Source organism: Sorex araneus, chromosome 1, assembly GCF_027595985.1.
Source record: "Sorex araneus isolate mSorAra2 chromosome 1, mSorAra2.pri, whole genome shotgun sequence".
Lineage (NCBI taxonomy): Eukaryota > Metazoa > Chordata > Mammalia > Eulipotyphla > Soricidae > Sorex > Sorex araneus.
This window is the reverse complement of record NC_073302.1, coordinates 393,090,854-393,108,325: the sequence shown is the minus strand read 5'-3', so window position 1 is coordinate 393,108,325 and position 17,472 is coordinate 393,090,854. Positions and strand designations below refer to the sequence as shown.

At 38.6% G+C, this 17,472-nt stretch overlaps 2 protein-coding genes across 10 annotated transcripts in view; one reads left to right on the top strand and one right to left on the bottom strand.

Annotated features, from left to right (window-relative positions):
- Positions 1-6,038, top strand: part of CROT (carnitine O-octanoyltransferase) — a 41,826-nt gene extending 35,788 nt beyond the window's left edge. For 3 of the 4 annotated variants that reach the window (XM_055134953.1, XM_055134944.1, XM_055134938.1), the window contains exon 17: positions 3,324-6,038. In XM_055134953.1, the coding sequence (XP_054990928.1) occupies positions 3,324-3,444 (121 nt within the window). In that variant the 3' untranslated portion in view covers positions 3,445-6,038. The remainder of the gene's footprint in view (positions 1-3,323) is intronic. The other variant, XM_004602155.3, reaches the window with a different exon arrangement.
- Positions 6,039-6,569: 531 nt separating this feature from the next.
- The window catches only part of LOC101550735 (phosphatidylcholine translocator ABCB4), a 68,449-nt gene continuing 57,546 nt past the window's right edge, over positions 6,570-17,472 (bottom strand). For 2 of the 6 annotated variants that reach the window (XM_055134898.1, XM_055134908.1), the window contains exons 24-28: positions 16,033-16,189; positions 14,572-14,769; positions 12,760-12,966; positions 7,908-8,054; positions 6,571-7,411 (exon numbers count right to left, since the gene is read on the bottom strand). In XM_055134898.1, the coding sequence (XP_054990873.1) occupies positions 7,205-7,411; positions 7,908-8,054; positions 12,760-12,966; positions 14,572-14,769; positions 16,033-16,189 (916 nt within the window). In that variant the 3' untranslated portion in view covers positions 6,571-7,204. Of the gene's footprint in view, positions 7,412-7,907; positions 8,055-12,759; positions 12,967-14,571; positions 14,770-16,032; positions 16,190-17,472 lie in introns of all 6 variants that reach the window. The other 4 variants (XM_055134916.1, XM_055134925.1, XM_055134890.1 and 1 more) reach the window with 3 other exon arrangements.

Genomic DNA, 17,472 nt, shown 5'->3' with positions numbered 1-17,472 from the left:
ACTGTGTGTTCTCTAAGGCCTTCCCTATTTAAAATAGCACTTCTGCCCTTCACTCTACACCTGCCACACTTGAACACAACAACCACCCATACTTATTGATAAATGCATTCTTTTGTATATTATTTATCTTCTCCTCTTAGAACATAAATTCAGAAGAAAAGGGTTTGATGTATTGATTTGATGTGTGGTTCTATAGCAGTGCCTGATGTTGCTCAGAAAATGTTCTCAACAGTGACTTAGTTGCTTGTGGTATACAACTCCTGGGGGTAGGCAAGAGCTTGATGCTTATGTGGAATGGAGTTAAGTTTGACCCTAAGGGAAGGGAGGCAGAAAAAAAGGTTCAAGAGTAGATGAAAGATAAAGAGGAGGATCCAGAGCCATAGTACAACAGGTAGGATGCTTGTCTTGCATGCGGCCAACTTGGGTTCTATCACTGGCATCCCTTATGGTGCCCCTGAACTCTCCAGGAGTGATCCCTGAGTACAGAGCCAGGAATAAATCCTGAGCACTCCTGGGTGTGGCTCAAAAGTAAAAACAGAAAAGAAGATAAACAGGAGCTGGTTTTTGAAGGGAAATATTCTGAATTCTGAGTAAACACCTGAAGAGCTTTAAATTTAAAAAAAAGTGTTTCAGAAGATATAGGATAGGGGTTCTTTAGATTCATGTGGCACAGTAAGCTCTGCCAGCTATAACCCTGGAGGCCCTCAGCACTGTTGGGGTAGCCCTGATGGTCCCCAACACCACGACATCTCCTCAGGGCCTTTGATTGAAATGCCAACCCCGTTGGCTGGGTACCACCAAGAGTGGCCCCTAGGACTCTTGAATACCCTTAGAAGCAACCCCTCCCTCAAGAAAAATATTCATGGAAGCACTGATTTAGTTGTGGTGGTCAGTAGTGTTTCTTACTGTGGCAGTTTAGTTTTTCTCCTAGCCAGAATGAGAAGCATTTTAAGAATCTTAAGCATGAAAGTGACATGCTTTATTTATATAAAAATAAAGGGCCTGAGAGATAGAAGGTACTTGCCATGCACACAGCCCACCTTGGTTTGATTCCTGGCACCACATATGATCCCCAAGCTCCACCAGAAGTGACCCCACAGCACAGAACCTGGAGTTTATAAACCTAAGCACAGCTGGGTGTAGCCCACAAATACATTTATATTTTTATATTTAATTTATATGAATACAAGGATTGATATGAAATAGATATTAGGTGTACAGTAATATAGGCCAAAGTGAAACAGTAGAACTTAGGAAGCAAGGATAGTAAATTGAATAAGGCAGTTGGTACTGAAGGTAGAAAGAACTGAAGGAATTTGGGAAGTACTTTAGAGGTATTTCAGACTAGCTTGAACAGATTTTACTGATGAACTGCTGATGGTTACATTTACCATGATGAAAATTAGACGAGAAATAGATTTCAGGACATGTTATGCTAGAATAAAGTTTTGTTTTGTACACACTGACTTTAAAATTTCTTTGAATACAGAGACTTATATTCAGTTTTTTATCAAGAAGAGTATATCAGTGGCAGTTGAAAAGGCAGGTGCACATTGATGAGTAAGACTGTAGAGACACCCAGACAAATTCAAATACATGGAAATACATGGAAACTGACTAAAGGTGATTTTCTATTTCACACTTAAGCCTGAAAATTCATTTTTGACATAGCATTTTATTATAAAAATATTACATATGGTAAAAATGTTGTAAAATAGGAACAAAATGTAGTAACATCTTCTACATGTCCATTATAAGATACAACTTACTATTGATTTCAATGTATAGAGTGTATAGATTGTATAATTTTTATAAATTTAGACCATATTGTAAATAGCATATTTTCTGTGAATTCTAATTTCATTATTTCAGGAATTCCCAGTGCCACTAAATATCCTTTGAGATAGTTTAATGGTTCAGTAGTATGTATTATAATGGATTTCTATAATTAAACTACTACTCTGTTATTTCCAATTTTTCATCATCGTAAGTAATATCCTTATCCATATCCTTCATTATATCATTGCCAACAATATACATTATAAAACATCTTTACTAATTTTATATGCAAAAATAATATAAATTGAACATTTTCTTAAGAAACATTTTTCCTTGTTTATTACCATTTGTGTGCATCTTTTAGTGAATTGTACATGGAGAAAGGCTATTTTCTTTCTGTGATACAGACCTATGATCGAATTTTAAAAATTAACAGTAGGAATTATTCATCTTTTCAAATATTTAGATGTTTCCAAACATGAATTTTAAAATTCTGTATGCATTATAAGTTGGTATCATGAATCTAGGCAAAAACAAAGTTAGGATCTGACTATAAGTTTATAGATCTTCCAGCAAATATAAACCACTCATACTGATTACTTTGTTGCAGACTGGGCTAGAGAATTTTAGTTTTATTCTGATAAATCTAAGGCACATCTAGAGTATTTGTCTTTGGGGGTAACTGAAAATTACGTGGCTATTCATAGGTTTTATACTGTATAACACAGTGGCTTTGAGTTGAGTTATATTAATGCATTTTTTTGTCTAATGGAAGGACTCATTTTTAGAAAGTTTCTGGTTAGTTGACATGAATCTAGGCTTCTCTCCTATTCCTGGCAGCTTCTTAGGGCCACTTTTATCACCTGCCAAGTTGGGAGTTTCTTCAACAAGAGGATCCAGAGGACATGATGGAAGGCATGGCTCTCTGGGTTCCCAGAAACTTCCTATCTGGATTTTTAAACAATGTTTTTTCTCTCCTCTTATACCTTTTTCCCATTTAATGTTTTTGTTAATCTCTTTAAGAACTATAATATTATCATTTTAAAAATGTTTGCTTCATTGCAGGCTATAGTATAAATTCATATTCTAATTCATTCCTTTTACTGCTTGTTTAATATAATAAGATTTCACTCTAGGGTCAGTGAGATTGTACAGCAGGTAAGAATGTATTGTTTCACATGTGTTCAAACTGAATTGATCCTCACCATCCTCGATAATCTCCCAAGCCCCTTTATGGCAGAGCCAAGAGTAAAACCTTAACACCACCATTGTGGCCCAAAACACACACACACACACACACATACACACACACTATTCAGGCTAATTTTTGTTCCCTTTGTCCCTCGGTTTAGTCACATATTAATTTAGGTGTTCCTAGCAGGTGGTATCATCCTCTCTGGGTTGGGTTACATTCACATGGCAATCAGGAATTCACATATCAACAGCCAGGTGGACTAAAGGTCATGTCTGTGTTGTCATCCTTTGGAGCTTTACTATGGTGACTACTTCAAAGTTTTTAGTCATTTATTATTTGTTCTCTACAGGATTCTGGTATCATGTTCAGCCTGGAAATCATGTCCAGAAACTGATGCAGAGAAGCTGGTTCAACAGATTTTTTACGCTTTCCAGGATATGATACATCTGATGAACAATGCTCATCTTTAGAAATTAATCAGTTATTAAATGTTTCACTGGGTGCTGGGAGTGGGTTAGTGATGAAATGTAGGAAGAAATGTTAACTAAAAGGAAACTTTCTAAAAGTAGACATTAGTAGGATCCTATGCTCTAAATTTATACTGACATCGAAGGTAGAAATGTTTTGAAACTTCCTTTGTTGTTGCTGCAAATTATGATATAGCAAATCTAGAACTATGCAAAGTTTAAGAGAGCCTCAACAATGCAAATCTACAATTTAAAATAATGCAGGTCTTTAGTTTTTAGAATATTCTTGCTGGCACTTGCATAGTTTATGAATTCTCTCTCAACATCATTATCTTTCAAGCACTTTAATGTTTTCTAGTTGCCAAAGGTTATGGAATATAAAGTTAGATGATAATTTCCCAAAATGCCTTCTCTCTTCATCCAGAAATATAAGCCTATTATGTTTGGAAAAGATCACCATAATTTAATGGTGCTTTAAAAATAGTTTGTGGAATAAGGAGAAGAAAGAATGTGTAGAGTGGGGTTTACACTGTCTGACAACAAAAAATCCTTAATAAAAGCCATTATATTGTAATTACTTTGAGTATAAAGATAAGCACATACTTAAAATTAATGAATTTATGAAAGAATTAAATGTTGACTCTTTCTCAGGATTTTAATTTTATTTTCTACTCTCTGTACAATTTTGTAGTTTCTTTCAGAAAATAAAATCCCCCGAATCATGTAGCTTTTTGTTTTGTGTTTAAATAATGGATTTGTACCAGTTTTGTCTTTTATTTTCTCATCTCAGTTTTGATGTACTTTCTCATATCATTTTGAATTATTGTTTAATACACGCCCCATTTTTTTTTAGTGCTTTATAAGAATTCTCAGTTGTGTTGTGTCAGTTGACTGTACCCTGAGGATAAGTCTTCTGCTGGTCTTACTTGATTTGTTTCAGCACAACTGCAATAACAGAGAGGCAGAACTTAGGCTGTAAGGCCGTAAATGGCCTCACCCTTTGTCTGGGATTTGGTTGCTGTATTCTTTCCATGTAGTCTTTGATCAATTTTACAGATTTCTGTTCTTGGTAGACTTTGGGAAAGCTAGAAATTACAAAGTCTCTTCAGGCGGGGCTCTAAAGTCACATGTCACTTCTTATGCACTCTTTTGGCTATGAGCTAACCCAGTGACACTTGTGGCTCACACACAAACTTGTGCTTAACACAAAGAGACAGTACAGCAGAGTAAAGCACCTGCCTTGCACATGATCAACATGGTCCAAAAAAAAAAAAAACACCACAAATTGTAGCACCTGAATGAATGCATTAAAAATCATGCGTTCAAGGACTGTTCAATTCAGGAGGTAGGAAAAACATTATTTCTTGCTAAAAGCAACAGCAAAGTCATTTTGTAAATGAAATAAGTGAGCACACAGGGCATGACTTGTTGGAGGTCACATTTGTAGCATTGTGTCAGAAAAATTATGGTATACTTAGTTTATTGGTTGTCTATATCATTTAAAAAATGTTTCTATGTTCTGGATTTGAGAGGTTCATTTCTTTATCAGTCAGTCTCTATGGTATTTTGATAAAGCAGCTACTTTAGAATTTGGAAGAGGGGACATTTAAACATAGGACCTTTTTCTTACTGGTATAATTTTGTAGACTGCAGTACCAGGAAGTTTAGAATAATTTGCGTGGCGATTTTAAAACCTCTAGAGTTGGGTGTTTTACTGATCATCTCCTGCAGAGAAACCTCTCATTCCTTCTTTATTGTGTTGCCCGAATCTACCTAAAGTTAAAAATCACCCAGAACACTTTTTGCCAAAGAGATTTCTGGGTCTCAACCCAGACTTACTGAGTCAGGGATATCTAGGGGCTGATGTTCTGGGATCCTTATCAGGCAAGCTTGAGAATAATGATAGAAGAGTAGGTTGAATTCTGCTTGCTCTGAGTCACCATGACAATGTATTCTTTGCCCTAATATGAAATTCAGTCCACTGGTAGTCAAGTTTATGCATGGTCACAGTTGTAAAAGCCTTTGGTAATAACTGGTTATTTTGGGTCAGATAGAATTTGAATTGGCTAGTTGACTGACCTAGGGCTGGAGCGATAGCACAGTGGTTGGGCATTCGCTTTGCACACGGCCGACCCGAGTTCGATTCCTCTGCCCCTCTCGGAGAGCCCGCACGGCAGAGCCTGACAATCCACCCATGCGTATTGGATATGCCAAGAACAGTAACAATAAGTCTCTCAATGAGAGATGTTTCTGGTGCCCGCTTGAACAAATCGATGAGCAACGGGATGACAGTGACAGTTGACTGACCTAGATAGTGTATCACAGCTATGAAAATTGTAAAAGTTTATGAAAAAAATACATTCCCGTGTGGCTAGTTTCTAAGACATGCCTAGAGTTATTTTTTCTCCCATGTAATCACTTTTTTTCTTGAGAAAAGGTGGATTAATATTCTGGGGAAAATAGATTTATTAAAAATAATGCAGTTGCGGGGCTGGAGCGATAGCACAGCGGGTAGGGCGTTTGCCTTGCACGCGGCCAACCCGGGTTCGAATCCCAGCATCCCATATGGTCCCCTGAGCACCTCCAAGGGTAATTCCTGAGTGCAGAGCCAGGAGTAACCCCTGTGCATTGCTGGGTGTGACCCAAAAAGAAAAAAAAATAATGCAGTTGCTGTAGAAACTGAGAATTTTATTATTTCTAGTTTTAAACTTTACTGAACTGATGTGCTTCTAACTTAATTTCTAACTAACGTCACTGGGTTTTTAGCATTTTAAAAATACTGTTAAGTATTTTGCTTTATGAAACAAATGAATACCTACAAAATTAGTTTATCTAGTGGCAGTAACACGAGGGTGTGGAAGGGACTTTGATGTATTATCATTTTTACAGTTGACTTTAAACATCTCAATCCGGGAATAGAATAGTATTGGAAACTTTCTAAGGGTGAAACTATGCTATAAGTAATTTATTTTTCTTTTGTAGTTGGAAAATTTGTTCCCAAATTATCCTGTTATCTACCCAGATAATCAGGGTTATAAAAAATAGCCTGTAACACAACTGATGCCAGTTCAGACCCCCAGTGGCTCACACTTGATTATGGCTTCATTAACATAAATTATAGTGCTGGCATCAATATGTTAAAATGATTTCTGTGAATTCTCTTCTATAGATTTTGTTTCATATTTTATTTTTTTGTAGGGGGCACACTGGTAGTGCTCAAGGACTGAAGGGAGGGTGCACACTCTCCCACTTGACCTACATCCCCAAGTAATACCACAGCGGGTAGGGCATTTGCCTTGCACGTGGCCGACCCAGGTTTGATTCCTCCATCCCTCTCAGAGAGAGTACCTCTCGGAGAGAGCAAGCTACCGAGAGTATCCTGCCCGCATGGCAGAGCCTGGCAAGCTACCCGTGGATTCCATATGCCAAAAACAGTAATGAGAAGTCTCACAATGGAGACGTTACTGGTGCCCGCTCGAGCAACTTGAAGAACAACGGGACGACAGTGCTATAGTGCTATTCTTCAAACTAAGCTTTTCTTTCTTTACATGTTTCTAACAACTCAAGGAAAGCCAGACTGCTGTTTGCAAATGTCATCAAACAGATACCACTAGAAACACCTAAATTTCGAACATCAAATTAAATATTTTCTGGTCAGGACACACCTCTATTTTATGTTGACTTAAACTAAAAATTTCTTTAATAAATCAGGGGGAAAAAGTTGTAGAGTGTTTTATATTTATTTTTAAGACATAACAAGAGTTCATAAGGTCTGTGTCCCAGTCTGAACACTGACCATGGAATAGTAGAGGCCCTTCTGTGCCAGCAGCTGTTGGTGTGTGCCCTGCTCCTTGATCCGACCATTCTGGAACACCACGATGAGGTCTGCATTCTGGATGGTGGACAGGCGGTGGGCGATCACAATGCAGGTGCGGCCTTCTCTGGCCTTGTCCAGGGCTTCCTGGACAATCTGTTGATAAAACAAAATAAAGGCCTTATGTTAAAAATTGTTATATGTAAGTTTTAATAGTATAGGAAATTAGAATTTCTTCACTATGCTAGCAAAATAATTTTCTCATCTGTTTGAGTCTTTAGCTTCTATGAATTATTTAGATAAATTACATTATAATCTGTGTATGGTGTTTTTAAACTCTAATGAAAATGAAATTTCACTCTTGAATCTTCACAAGTACTTAAGATCTCTAGGTCGTCATAATATAATTTAGTTAAAATAATACCTATATTTTGGTATTATTGTAGTTAATATGCCAAAATAATTGCATCAGACCTTTTTTCTCAATGTTTTGCTTTTTGTATTTTCTAAAATTTGGAAAATACTAAGAGGAATAAAATATTCTACCTCAATAGAATTGGCCTAAATTTGTTTACCCCTGTGCATACATAATTTTTTTCCTGATTGACAACACAGTAAGCTTCTACTTGAAGTGGGACCATAAAATCCACACCTTTTCGCTTTCAGTGTCCAGAGCTGATGTAGCTTCATCCAGCAGTAGGATTTGAGGTTGTCTGATGAGAGCGCGGGCGATAGCAATCCTCTGTTTTTGACCTCCTGAGAGCTGAGTCCCCTTATCTCCTACTTTTGTTTCATATTTCTGCAAGTCATCCATTAATAATGTTAATAAATTTCTCACCAAAGAAATAAAATAACTAATGTATAAAAAGCTTATATTAACTTTTGCTTGACAATCATTTCTACTTAAAAGGAACATATAGGCCCTCTTGCCACAATCCACAGAGAAGCGGCCAGGCATTCTGGTGAGCAACGCGGCCTGGAAAATGCTCCAGACCCGAATTGGGGCCAAAAACACCGGGGAGCCGGAAGGAAAAGGTGCAGCCAGCACACCTTCTCCAGATGGAGCCCTGGCGACACTGAGCAGCACCTAACACGGCTCCGGGATTTGGGACTGGGACACATCCGAGCTGCATGGCCAATAATGCGGCCGCGCGACCTTTTCTAAAACCTGAAAACATACAATCTTTTAATGGAAAACTAATTATCAAATGCTTCCTTAATAGGGTTATCTTGTTTGGGGGTATAACTCCCACAACAATATTGAGTTTTGTGTTGAAATATGGAACGTAATCAAGGTGAAGAGAAAATGAAGTGAAATTCATCAGTTATACAGTTGGGATGGGGGGCGGGGGGTATACTGGGGATTTTGGTGGTGGAATATGGGCACTGATGAAGGGATGGTATTTGAATATGGTATAACTGAGACATAAACCTGAGAACTTTGTAACTTTCCACATGGTGATAAAATAAAATTTTTTTTTAAAAAAGGAACACATATAAGAATAAACATTTCTATTGTTCATCTTATAGTTCTAGGTTTCCCATTTAATTTGATTTTCCTTTTTTAAAAAATGAAACTCAGGGCTGGAGCGATAGCACAGTGAATAGGGTGTTTGCCTTGCATGCAGCCAACCTGGGTTCGATTCCCAGCATCCCATATGGTCCACTGAGCACCACCAGGAGTAATTCCTGAGTGCAAAGCCAGGAGTAACCCCTGAGCATCGCCAAGTATGACCCAAAAAGCAATAAATAAATAAATAATGAAACTAGAAAACTAGTGACTAGTTCTCAAAGTTACTTTATAATAGAAAACTAAGCGACATTTAGATGGGCAAACAAGACAGAAATGAACAAGACCGGGAATTAAGGAAAATAACAATTACTGTCCTACAGAAAACACTATCACTGTCACTGTCATCCCATTGCTCATGGATTTGCTCAAGCAGGTACCAGTAACATCTCTATTATGGGACTTGTTACTGTTTTTATATCGAATACGCCACGGGTAGCTTGCCAGGCTCTGCTGTGTGGGCGAGATACTCTCAGTAGCTTGCCAGGCTCTCCAAGAGGGGCAGAGGAATCAAACCCAGGTCGGCTGCATGTAAGGCAAACACCCTAGCCACTAGGCTATCGCTCTAGAAAACAAGACCAAAGCAATTATATTGAACAACTTAATGTCAAATTAGATTCTTTAGATGATAAATTACTAAAATAAGTTACAAAATTGATTCAAAGTAAAAGAAAATCTGAATATCTGGGGCCAGAGTGATGCAGGCATGGTGCTTGTCTAGCATGCAGTGACCCAGGTCCAATTCCTAGCACATCTGATCCCCAAAACCCACTGGGAATGATTTTTGATTGCAGAGCCAGAGTAAGGCTGGAGCACGATAGGGTGTGGCTCAAAAACAACAAAAAAAGAAAATATGAATATATAAATTGATTTAGGTAAATATTTACATACACATGTATGCTTCGGATACCTTAAAAGAGAAAATCTATTAAATATTTAAAGAAATAATTCTACCTCAAGTTATCAGGTGAATATCACCCTCACATTAAAACCAGATAAAGAAATTTCAGGCTAAAACTCTAGAGCAATATACACAAATGCAAAATATTAGCAAGTGTAATCCAGAAACTACAGAAAGGGTTATATACCATGACCATGTGATTTTCTCCTAGGAATTGGTTAACATTTGAAAACTCAATGTTAATATGTGAACAGTAATATTCAAGGTAAAAAATACACTTGAAACAGGAAAACATCCAATTTACTTACTGATGACAAAATATTTAAGACTAAAAGAGGACCAACCTAACCTGATGAAAGACAGCTAATAAAGCATTATTTATCTAAAAGTTTAATGTTGTAAGACCAAATACTTCCTCTTAAAACCAGGGTCAAGTCCATGGAAACTGAGGAAGCTGTATCTCTTACAGTTGATTTAACATCTTTTTTTTTTTTTTTTTTTTTTTTTTTTTTGCTTTTTGGGTCACACCCAGCGATGCTCAGGGGTTATTCCTGGCTTTGCACTCAGGAATTACTCCTGGCGGTGCTTGGGGGACCATATGGGATGCCGGGGATCGAACCCGGGTCGGCCGCGTGCAAGGCAAACGCCCTACCCGCTGTGCTATCGCTCCGGCCCCTGATTTAACATCTTATGTGACATTCTTGGGAAAGAATATTTACCCAATACGCATCTGATAAGGGATTAATATCAAGGATATACAAGACACTAGTAGAATTGTATAAGAAAAAAAAACCTCAAACACCATCAAAAAATGGGGAGAAGAAATGAACAGAAGTTTTCTCAAAAAAGAAATACAAATTGTCAAAAGACACATGAAAAAATGCTCCACATCACTAGTCATCAGAGAGATGCAAATGAAAACAACAATGAGATATCATCTCACACCACAGAGACTGGCACACATTCGAAAGAAAAAAAGCAACCAGTGCTGGCGTGGATGTAGGGAAAAAGGGATGCTCTTTCACTGTTGGTGGGAATGCCGACTGGTCCAGCCTTTCTGGAAAACAATATGGACAGTCCTTCAAAAACTAGAAACTGGAAATTGAGCTTCCATATGACCACACAATACCACTTCTAGGATGCAAAAAAGCACAGTAGAAATGACATCTATACCTATATATTCATTGCAGCACTGTTTACAATAGCCAAAATATGGAAACAACCTGAGTTCCCTAAGACAGATGACTGGTTAAAGAAACTTTGGTAGATCTATACAATGGAATACTATGCAGCTGTTAGGAGAGATGAAATCATGAAATTCACTTATAAATGAATAGACATGGAGAGTATCATGCTAAGTGAAATGTGTCAGAAAGAGAGGGGCAGATATAGAAGGACTGCACTCATGTGGAGTATAGAAGAACATCACATGAGGCTGACACCCAAGCACAGTAGATACAAGGGCCAGGGGAACTGCCCCATAGCTGGAAGACTGCTTTATGAGCAGAGGGGAGAAGGCAGATTGAATAGAGAAGGGATCACTAAGAAAATGATGGCTGGAGGAGCCAGTTGGGATGGGAGATGCATGCCAAAAGTAGATAATGGACCAAGCATGATGACCTCTCAGTGTCTGTGATGCAAGCCATATGCCCAAAAGTAGAGAGAGAATATGGGGAATATTATCTGCCATAGAGGCGGGGGGGGGAGGGTGGAGAAGGGGGGTATACCAGGGATATTGGTGGTGGGGAATGTGCACTGGTGGAGGGATGGGTGTTTGATCATTGTGAGATTGTAACCCAAACATGAAAGCTTGTAACTATCTCACGGTGATTCAATAAAATTTTTAAAAATTTAAAAAGAATCTTATCTTATGTGACATTCTGGCCAGAATCATTAGGAAAAATAGAAAAGAATGCCGATTTAAATATATTTCCTGTAGGGGCTAGAGAGATAGTAGAGCAGGCAAAGTGCTTGTTCTGTAATTGGCCAAACTGAGTTTCATCCCTGGCATCATATGAGGCCCCCCAAGTCTAATCAGGAGCAATCCCTGAGCACAGAGCCAGGAGTAAGCTGCTGAGTACTGTTGGGTGTGCCACCAAAACAAGAGGTTTTCCACTAGTTTTCAAACTGTTACGATACTTTTATTTACTCTCATTTCATGTGCTTTCACTATACTGCACAAAGCTGACATGACAGCTATTTTCCCCATTTAAAAATAAATAAATTATGGGTCAAAAGCAATAGTACCATGAATAGGGCATTTGCCTTGTACATGACCAATTCAGTTTCCATCCCCAGCATCCCATATGGCCTTCCAAGTATCATAAGGATTAATTCCTGACTGCAGAGCCAGAAGTAACCTCTGATGCTCAATACAATAGCTAAAATATAGAAACAACTCAAATGCTCATCAAAATGGATGAAGTTGTGATATATGTATATATACATATTTATATATATACGTGTGTGTATACACAAAACTAAGTAGTTTGCCAAAACATAAATGGAACTAGAGGATGGATGCTGAATGAAGTTGGTCAGAAGGAAAGGGATCGATACTGAAAGCTGACTCTTATGTGGGATACACAGCAAGGTGGCCACAAAAGGCCAAAGGCAACACAACAAGAGAACTGAGGCATGCAACTGAATTTGGGGAGGGGTGGGGCTGTTAAATGGGAAGGGAATTGGGGTCCTTGGGGGAAGAGGTGGCACACTGGTGATGAGTATAATATTAGAAGTTATGGGAAACCATTAACAGTATTGTACATCATGTTCTTAAGTCAATTGAAACAATTTTTAATATGAAAAAAAAGAGTAACTTCTAAGCACAGCCAGGTGTGGATAAAAATTAAAATAATTAAAAATAGTAAATTTGGAATCTTGGAAATAGGAAACAATCACGAAATTCAATGTCTTATCCTGAGCCATGAATTCAGTAAATATATTGCAGGAATCAGTTGTTGTATAACTTGAGGAAGAATAAAAAACAGTTTAAAATGGAATGTTTTCCTAATAAGTTATCAGTTAACTTACATGGGGTAATGTCTCGATGAAAGGATGTATGTTGGCTGCTTTGGCTGCATTCACAATTTCATCCTTCGATACAACTCGGCTGTTGTCTCCATAGGCAATATTATCAGCAATACTGCAGTCAAACAGGATGGGCTCCTGGGACACAATTCCAAGTTGGGCTCTGAGCCACTGAATATTGAGTTTCTTTGCTTCTTGACCATCTAGGAGCTAAAAATAAAGCTTATAAAGTTTAGTTATTGTTTTTTTTTTCCCAAAAAAAACCCCACCAAATAATGTAGGAAAACTAAACCAGATCAACCATTTGCAGGATTGCTGCATGGAGGCATAAGGATGCTGCAAGTAGACGTGAGTTCAAGCTTCCCAAGTCTTTCAGCACTTACACTGTTGGGGACCAACAAAATCAAGTGGTTAAACCATCCTTACTTGGTCTGACTGGCAAAATGGTAGCAAGTTTGGCATGTCTTTCCAAATGCCTTTCTATGTATTTATCTGTCCTCCTCCAGAAGTTATATCATTCTCTTCCAAGTAGTTATTCTACATCTATCTGCTATCCTTTGAGTGATTCCTAACTTGAAATGAGTTTAAATCCCTCTCACAAGCAAATAAGAGAAGGGAAAGTGTTGACTAGTAGCACTGAAATTGGACCAACTCTTGTTCTACGCGTCTGCCTCTTTTCTGAGAACTGCCAGTCTTCAAATTACCTTAGTTCTCTTTTTTACAAGTACAAATGGCAAAAGTTCCCTGAAAATTAAAAAAAGTTCCCAAAAGGGAGTTTAGCTTGGCAGAATTATTTTGGTGTTGGTAGTTCTTATTGTTTTTTTTTTAATTTTTGTTGGCCACAAACTAAAGGCCACAGGTAAAGGAGCAGATATTTCGTCTTGATCTCTCACTAAAGAAGACCATGCTTACCAGAGTATTTGCTCAAGATACCTACACCATAATGTTGAGCTGATTGGCCTGTACCTGAAGCTACAATGGAAGCATGAGGTTTCCCATAAACAACAAAGCTAAGTTAAATACATTGGGGACTTCAAATGTCAATCATAGGTAGTGTTATGTCAGAGTCATTCCGAGGAATAGGGAGATGCAAGCATTATGATAAGAGATGATCAAGTCTCATGTTTAAGTCTCGCTCATTAATAGAGCTAGAGACTGAAAACCAGAAAACCAAAGACAAAAGCCTAGTATAAAAAGACTGGAGATGAGAATCAAACTCTATTTCAGGGTTAGAGAGAAAAGGCAAAGTAGAAGAAGGTGGGAAGGGTATAATCTTGCTTGTCCTGGGAGTCAACCTACTTAGCATTCTGAAAGGAGTTCGCAGTTCACTTTTATCATCTACAAAGTCATTGTTCACTTAGGAGGACATTCTACTTAGACTACCAAAGATCTAGGACAGGGTAGTCAACTTCAGGTTCAGTATTTTCATATTCAGCAAATTCCTGATAACAGCAATCCTCAAACATGTATTTTCCTTCAAGTCCTTTTGTTATAAATGTTGCTGAGAAATGCAGAATCTGGGTCTATGTTGAATGAAAGGAAGTTATCCCAGAATTGGTTTCATTATATATCATTTCACTTACAGTTTCCCAGAACCTGATGACATTAGATGAGGTCTTACCATTTTCTATGCTACTGTCCTACATACTTATCTGATTATGGGTGCCACTTGAAAGTTTATGGAAAATGGACACTCTATTGGTTAGAATCCTAGAGCTTTCCATGTCAGGCAAATTCATTCAAGTACACCAGCATTGTTTGGTCACTTGGGATACAGTCTAAAAGCATGTTATTAATTTAATAAAGTGTGCTCACCACTGTTCCAGACAGAGGGTCGTAAAACCGTTCCAGGAGCTGAACCACTGTGCTCTTCCCACAGCCGCTGCTGCCCACCAGGGCCAGGGTCTGGCCCTTCTTCACCTGGAGGGTCAGCCCCTGCAGCACGGGGACATTTGGTCTGGTGGGGTAGTTGAACACAACTTCATTGAATGTCACATTTCCTTCCAACTTCTCCTAAAACAAAATTTTTTAATGTTGCAATTATAATTGGCCCAAGTATTGCCAGAATAGGGGACAGGGTGAAGCCATTTCAAGCATAACATAAAATTCACATTCAGCGCAACACATAATAAATAAAATGAAGGAGTGATAGGAATACAGATTAGATCAGGTAGAGTCATACTAGAGACAAGTGTTACATAACCTGATTCCAATTTCAATCGAAAGAAATGTTTAGGGCCAGAGAGACAGTACAGCAGATAGGGCCTTTCCCTTATATGTGGCTGGCCCGGGTTTGATCCTGACACCACATACGGTCCTCCATGTCCCATTGGGAGTGATGCCTGAGCACAGAGCCAGGAGTAATCTCTGAGCAGCGCCAGGTGTGGCCCAAGACACAGAGAGAAATATTTCTCCTTGTTACCTAATGATTCTAAGGTTGGAGCCAAGGTCATGGCACAAAGTTGAAAGGCGATAAGAATTTAGAATTTAGAATTTAACTTCTATCTGCTGTCCCAGAGAACAGAAGCCCATAGCAGCCAGTCTCTCACTCTTTTTATGTCAGTCTATCTCATTTACTAGGCATGTGTTTCTCAGAAGACAAAATATCAATGAGATTCTAGAAAGATTGGATTAATCCATATTTCTTTACCCAAATCGCCTCTTGCATTAAAATGTGTAGCAGCAAGAGCACAGAGAGCACTCAGGCCCATGGCAGTGTTCACTTTGGAGTCAGTATAGGGTTATTACCTTTGCTGTGGATAAAGTGACCACACTAATTGGAATTCAAGCAATGAAAAAGTGTAGATAAAGCAAAAATTGATAATTGCATTCACATACACTAAGCATATACCTTCAAGCCAAAAATGACTGTTTTTCTTATGAAAATTATTTAGCTCCAATATTTCTCTATTAACTTAAAATTTTGTTTGTTTAGTGGTTTGGGGTCATAGCCAGGCACTGTGCTTAGGTTTCACTCCTATAAGTGCTCGGGATTTCATACATAGTGCCAGGAGTACAGCCAAGAATGACTCCATGCAAGGCAAACCCCTTAACCACTGTACTCTTTCACTGGCACTGACTTAATTCTTTATAAAATACTGTATATGCTAAACCTGAGATTTTATAAACCCCCTGTGGAATTTTACGTTAATGTCACAAAGTAAGCTAAGAAAATATTAGTGCAGTCCTTATGAACATGTTCTATAGTTATAATCTAGTAGATATTACATTTTTAATGAAAATAATTAGGAAGTTATAAGGTGACAAAGAACTCACAGGCTTCAGTCCTTCTTCACTGTAGCTGTCAATCAAAGGTTGTCTTTCAAACAGCATGAACAAGTGTGCCGCAGACAATTTGGCCTTTGCATAGTCGGGAGCAAAGGAACTAGCATGTCCTAGAGCCACTGCGCCAAACACAATTGCTGAAAACACCCTAGACAGAAGCGAAAGAATGAAAAAATTTGCTTAAATAATTTGCATCATGATATTTGAAATCCAAAGACACACTGTTTACCAAACAAGTCTTTGGCCATTCTCCTGCCCCATTCCCATGAAATTCTCATGAAAGCAATCCAGAGAAGAGACAAGATAATTTCTTGCCTAACATTTTATTTTTCTTGTGTGTGTGTGTGGTTGGTTGCAGTGAGGAAGTTTGAGCCTCACCCAGTGGTGCCAGAGGCTACTCCTGACTGTGCTCTGGCCTGGCTCCCAGGGTGCTGCTGACCTGGGGCCTGCGGCATGAACTCTTATGCTATCTCTAAAGCCAGGTTTTTCTTTTCCCCGACTGCCATCTGGCTTCCCTGAGGAGCCTCTATTTTCCTGAAATAAGTGCAACTTTCTCAAGTTTTCTTTCAGGAGGTGGCTCACAACTGATTTCAATTTGTAATCAAGAAATTTTAGTAACTGAGAGCCCGGCAAGCTACCAAGAGTATTGAGCCCGCGCGACAGAGCCTGGCAAGCTACCTGTGCATATTGGATATGCCAAAAACAGTAACAATAAGTCTCTCAATGAGAGACGTTACCGGTGCCTGCTCGGACAAATCGATGAGCAACAGGATGACAGTGAATTATGCACTTTTTTAAAATCTGGACTTTATTGATCTAATAAAATTAAGAATTGAAATGAATTATACATTATTGTGCTCATGTTTCCCCCATACAAAGTTCGAGAACCCATCCCTTCACCAGTGCCCATTCTCTACCACCAGTAAACCCAGCATCTCTCCCACCCTCCCCAGTCCCGTCTCCCCCCCACCCCACACTGCCACGATGGCAGGGTATTCCCTTTTATTCTCTCTCTCTGATTAGGGGTTGTGGTTTGCAATAAAGGTGTTGAGTGGCCATTGTGTTCAGTCTCTAGTCTACATTCGGCACGCGTCACCCTTCCTCTGCATGACCTCCGACCACATTTTACTTGGTGTTCCCTTCTCTGAGTTGCCCAGAATGAGAGACCAGCCTCCAAGCCATGGAGTCAACCTCCTGGTACTTATTTCTACTATTCTTGGGTGTTAGTCTCCTATCCTATTATTCTATATTCCACAGATGAGTGCAATCTTTCTATGTCTGTCTCTCTCTTTCTGACTCATTTCACTTAGCATGATACTTTCCATGCTGATCCACTTATATGCAAACTTCATGACCTCATTTTTTCTAACAGCTGCATAGTATTCCATTGTATAGATGTACCAAAGTTTTTCAACCAGTCATCTGTTCTAG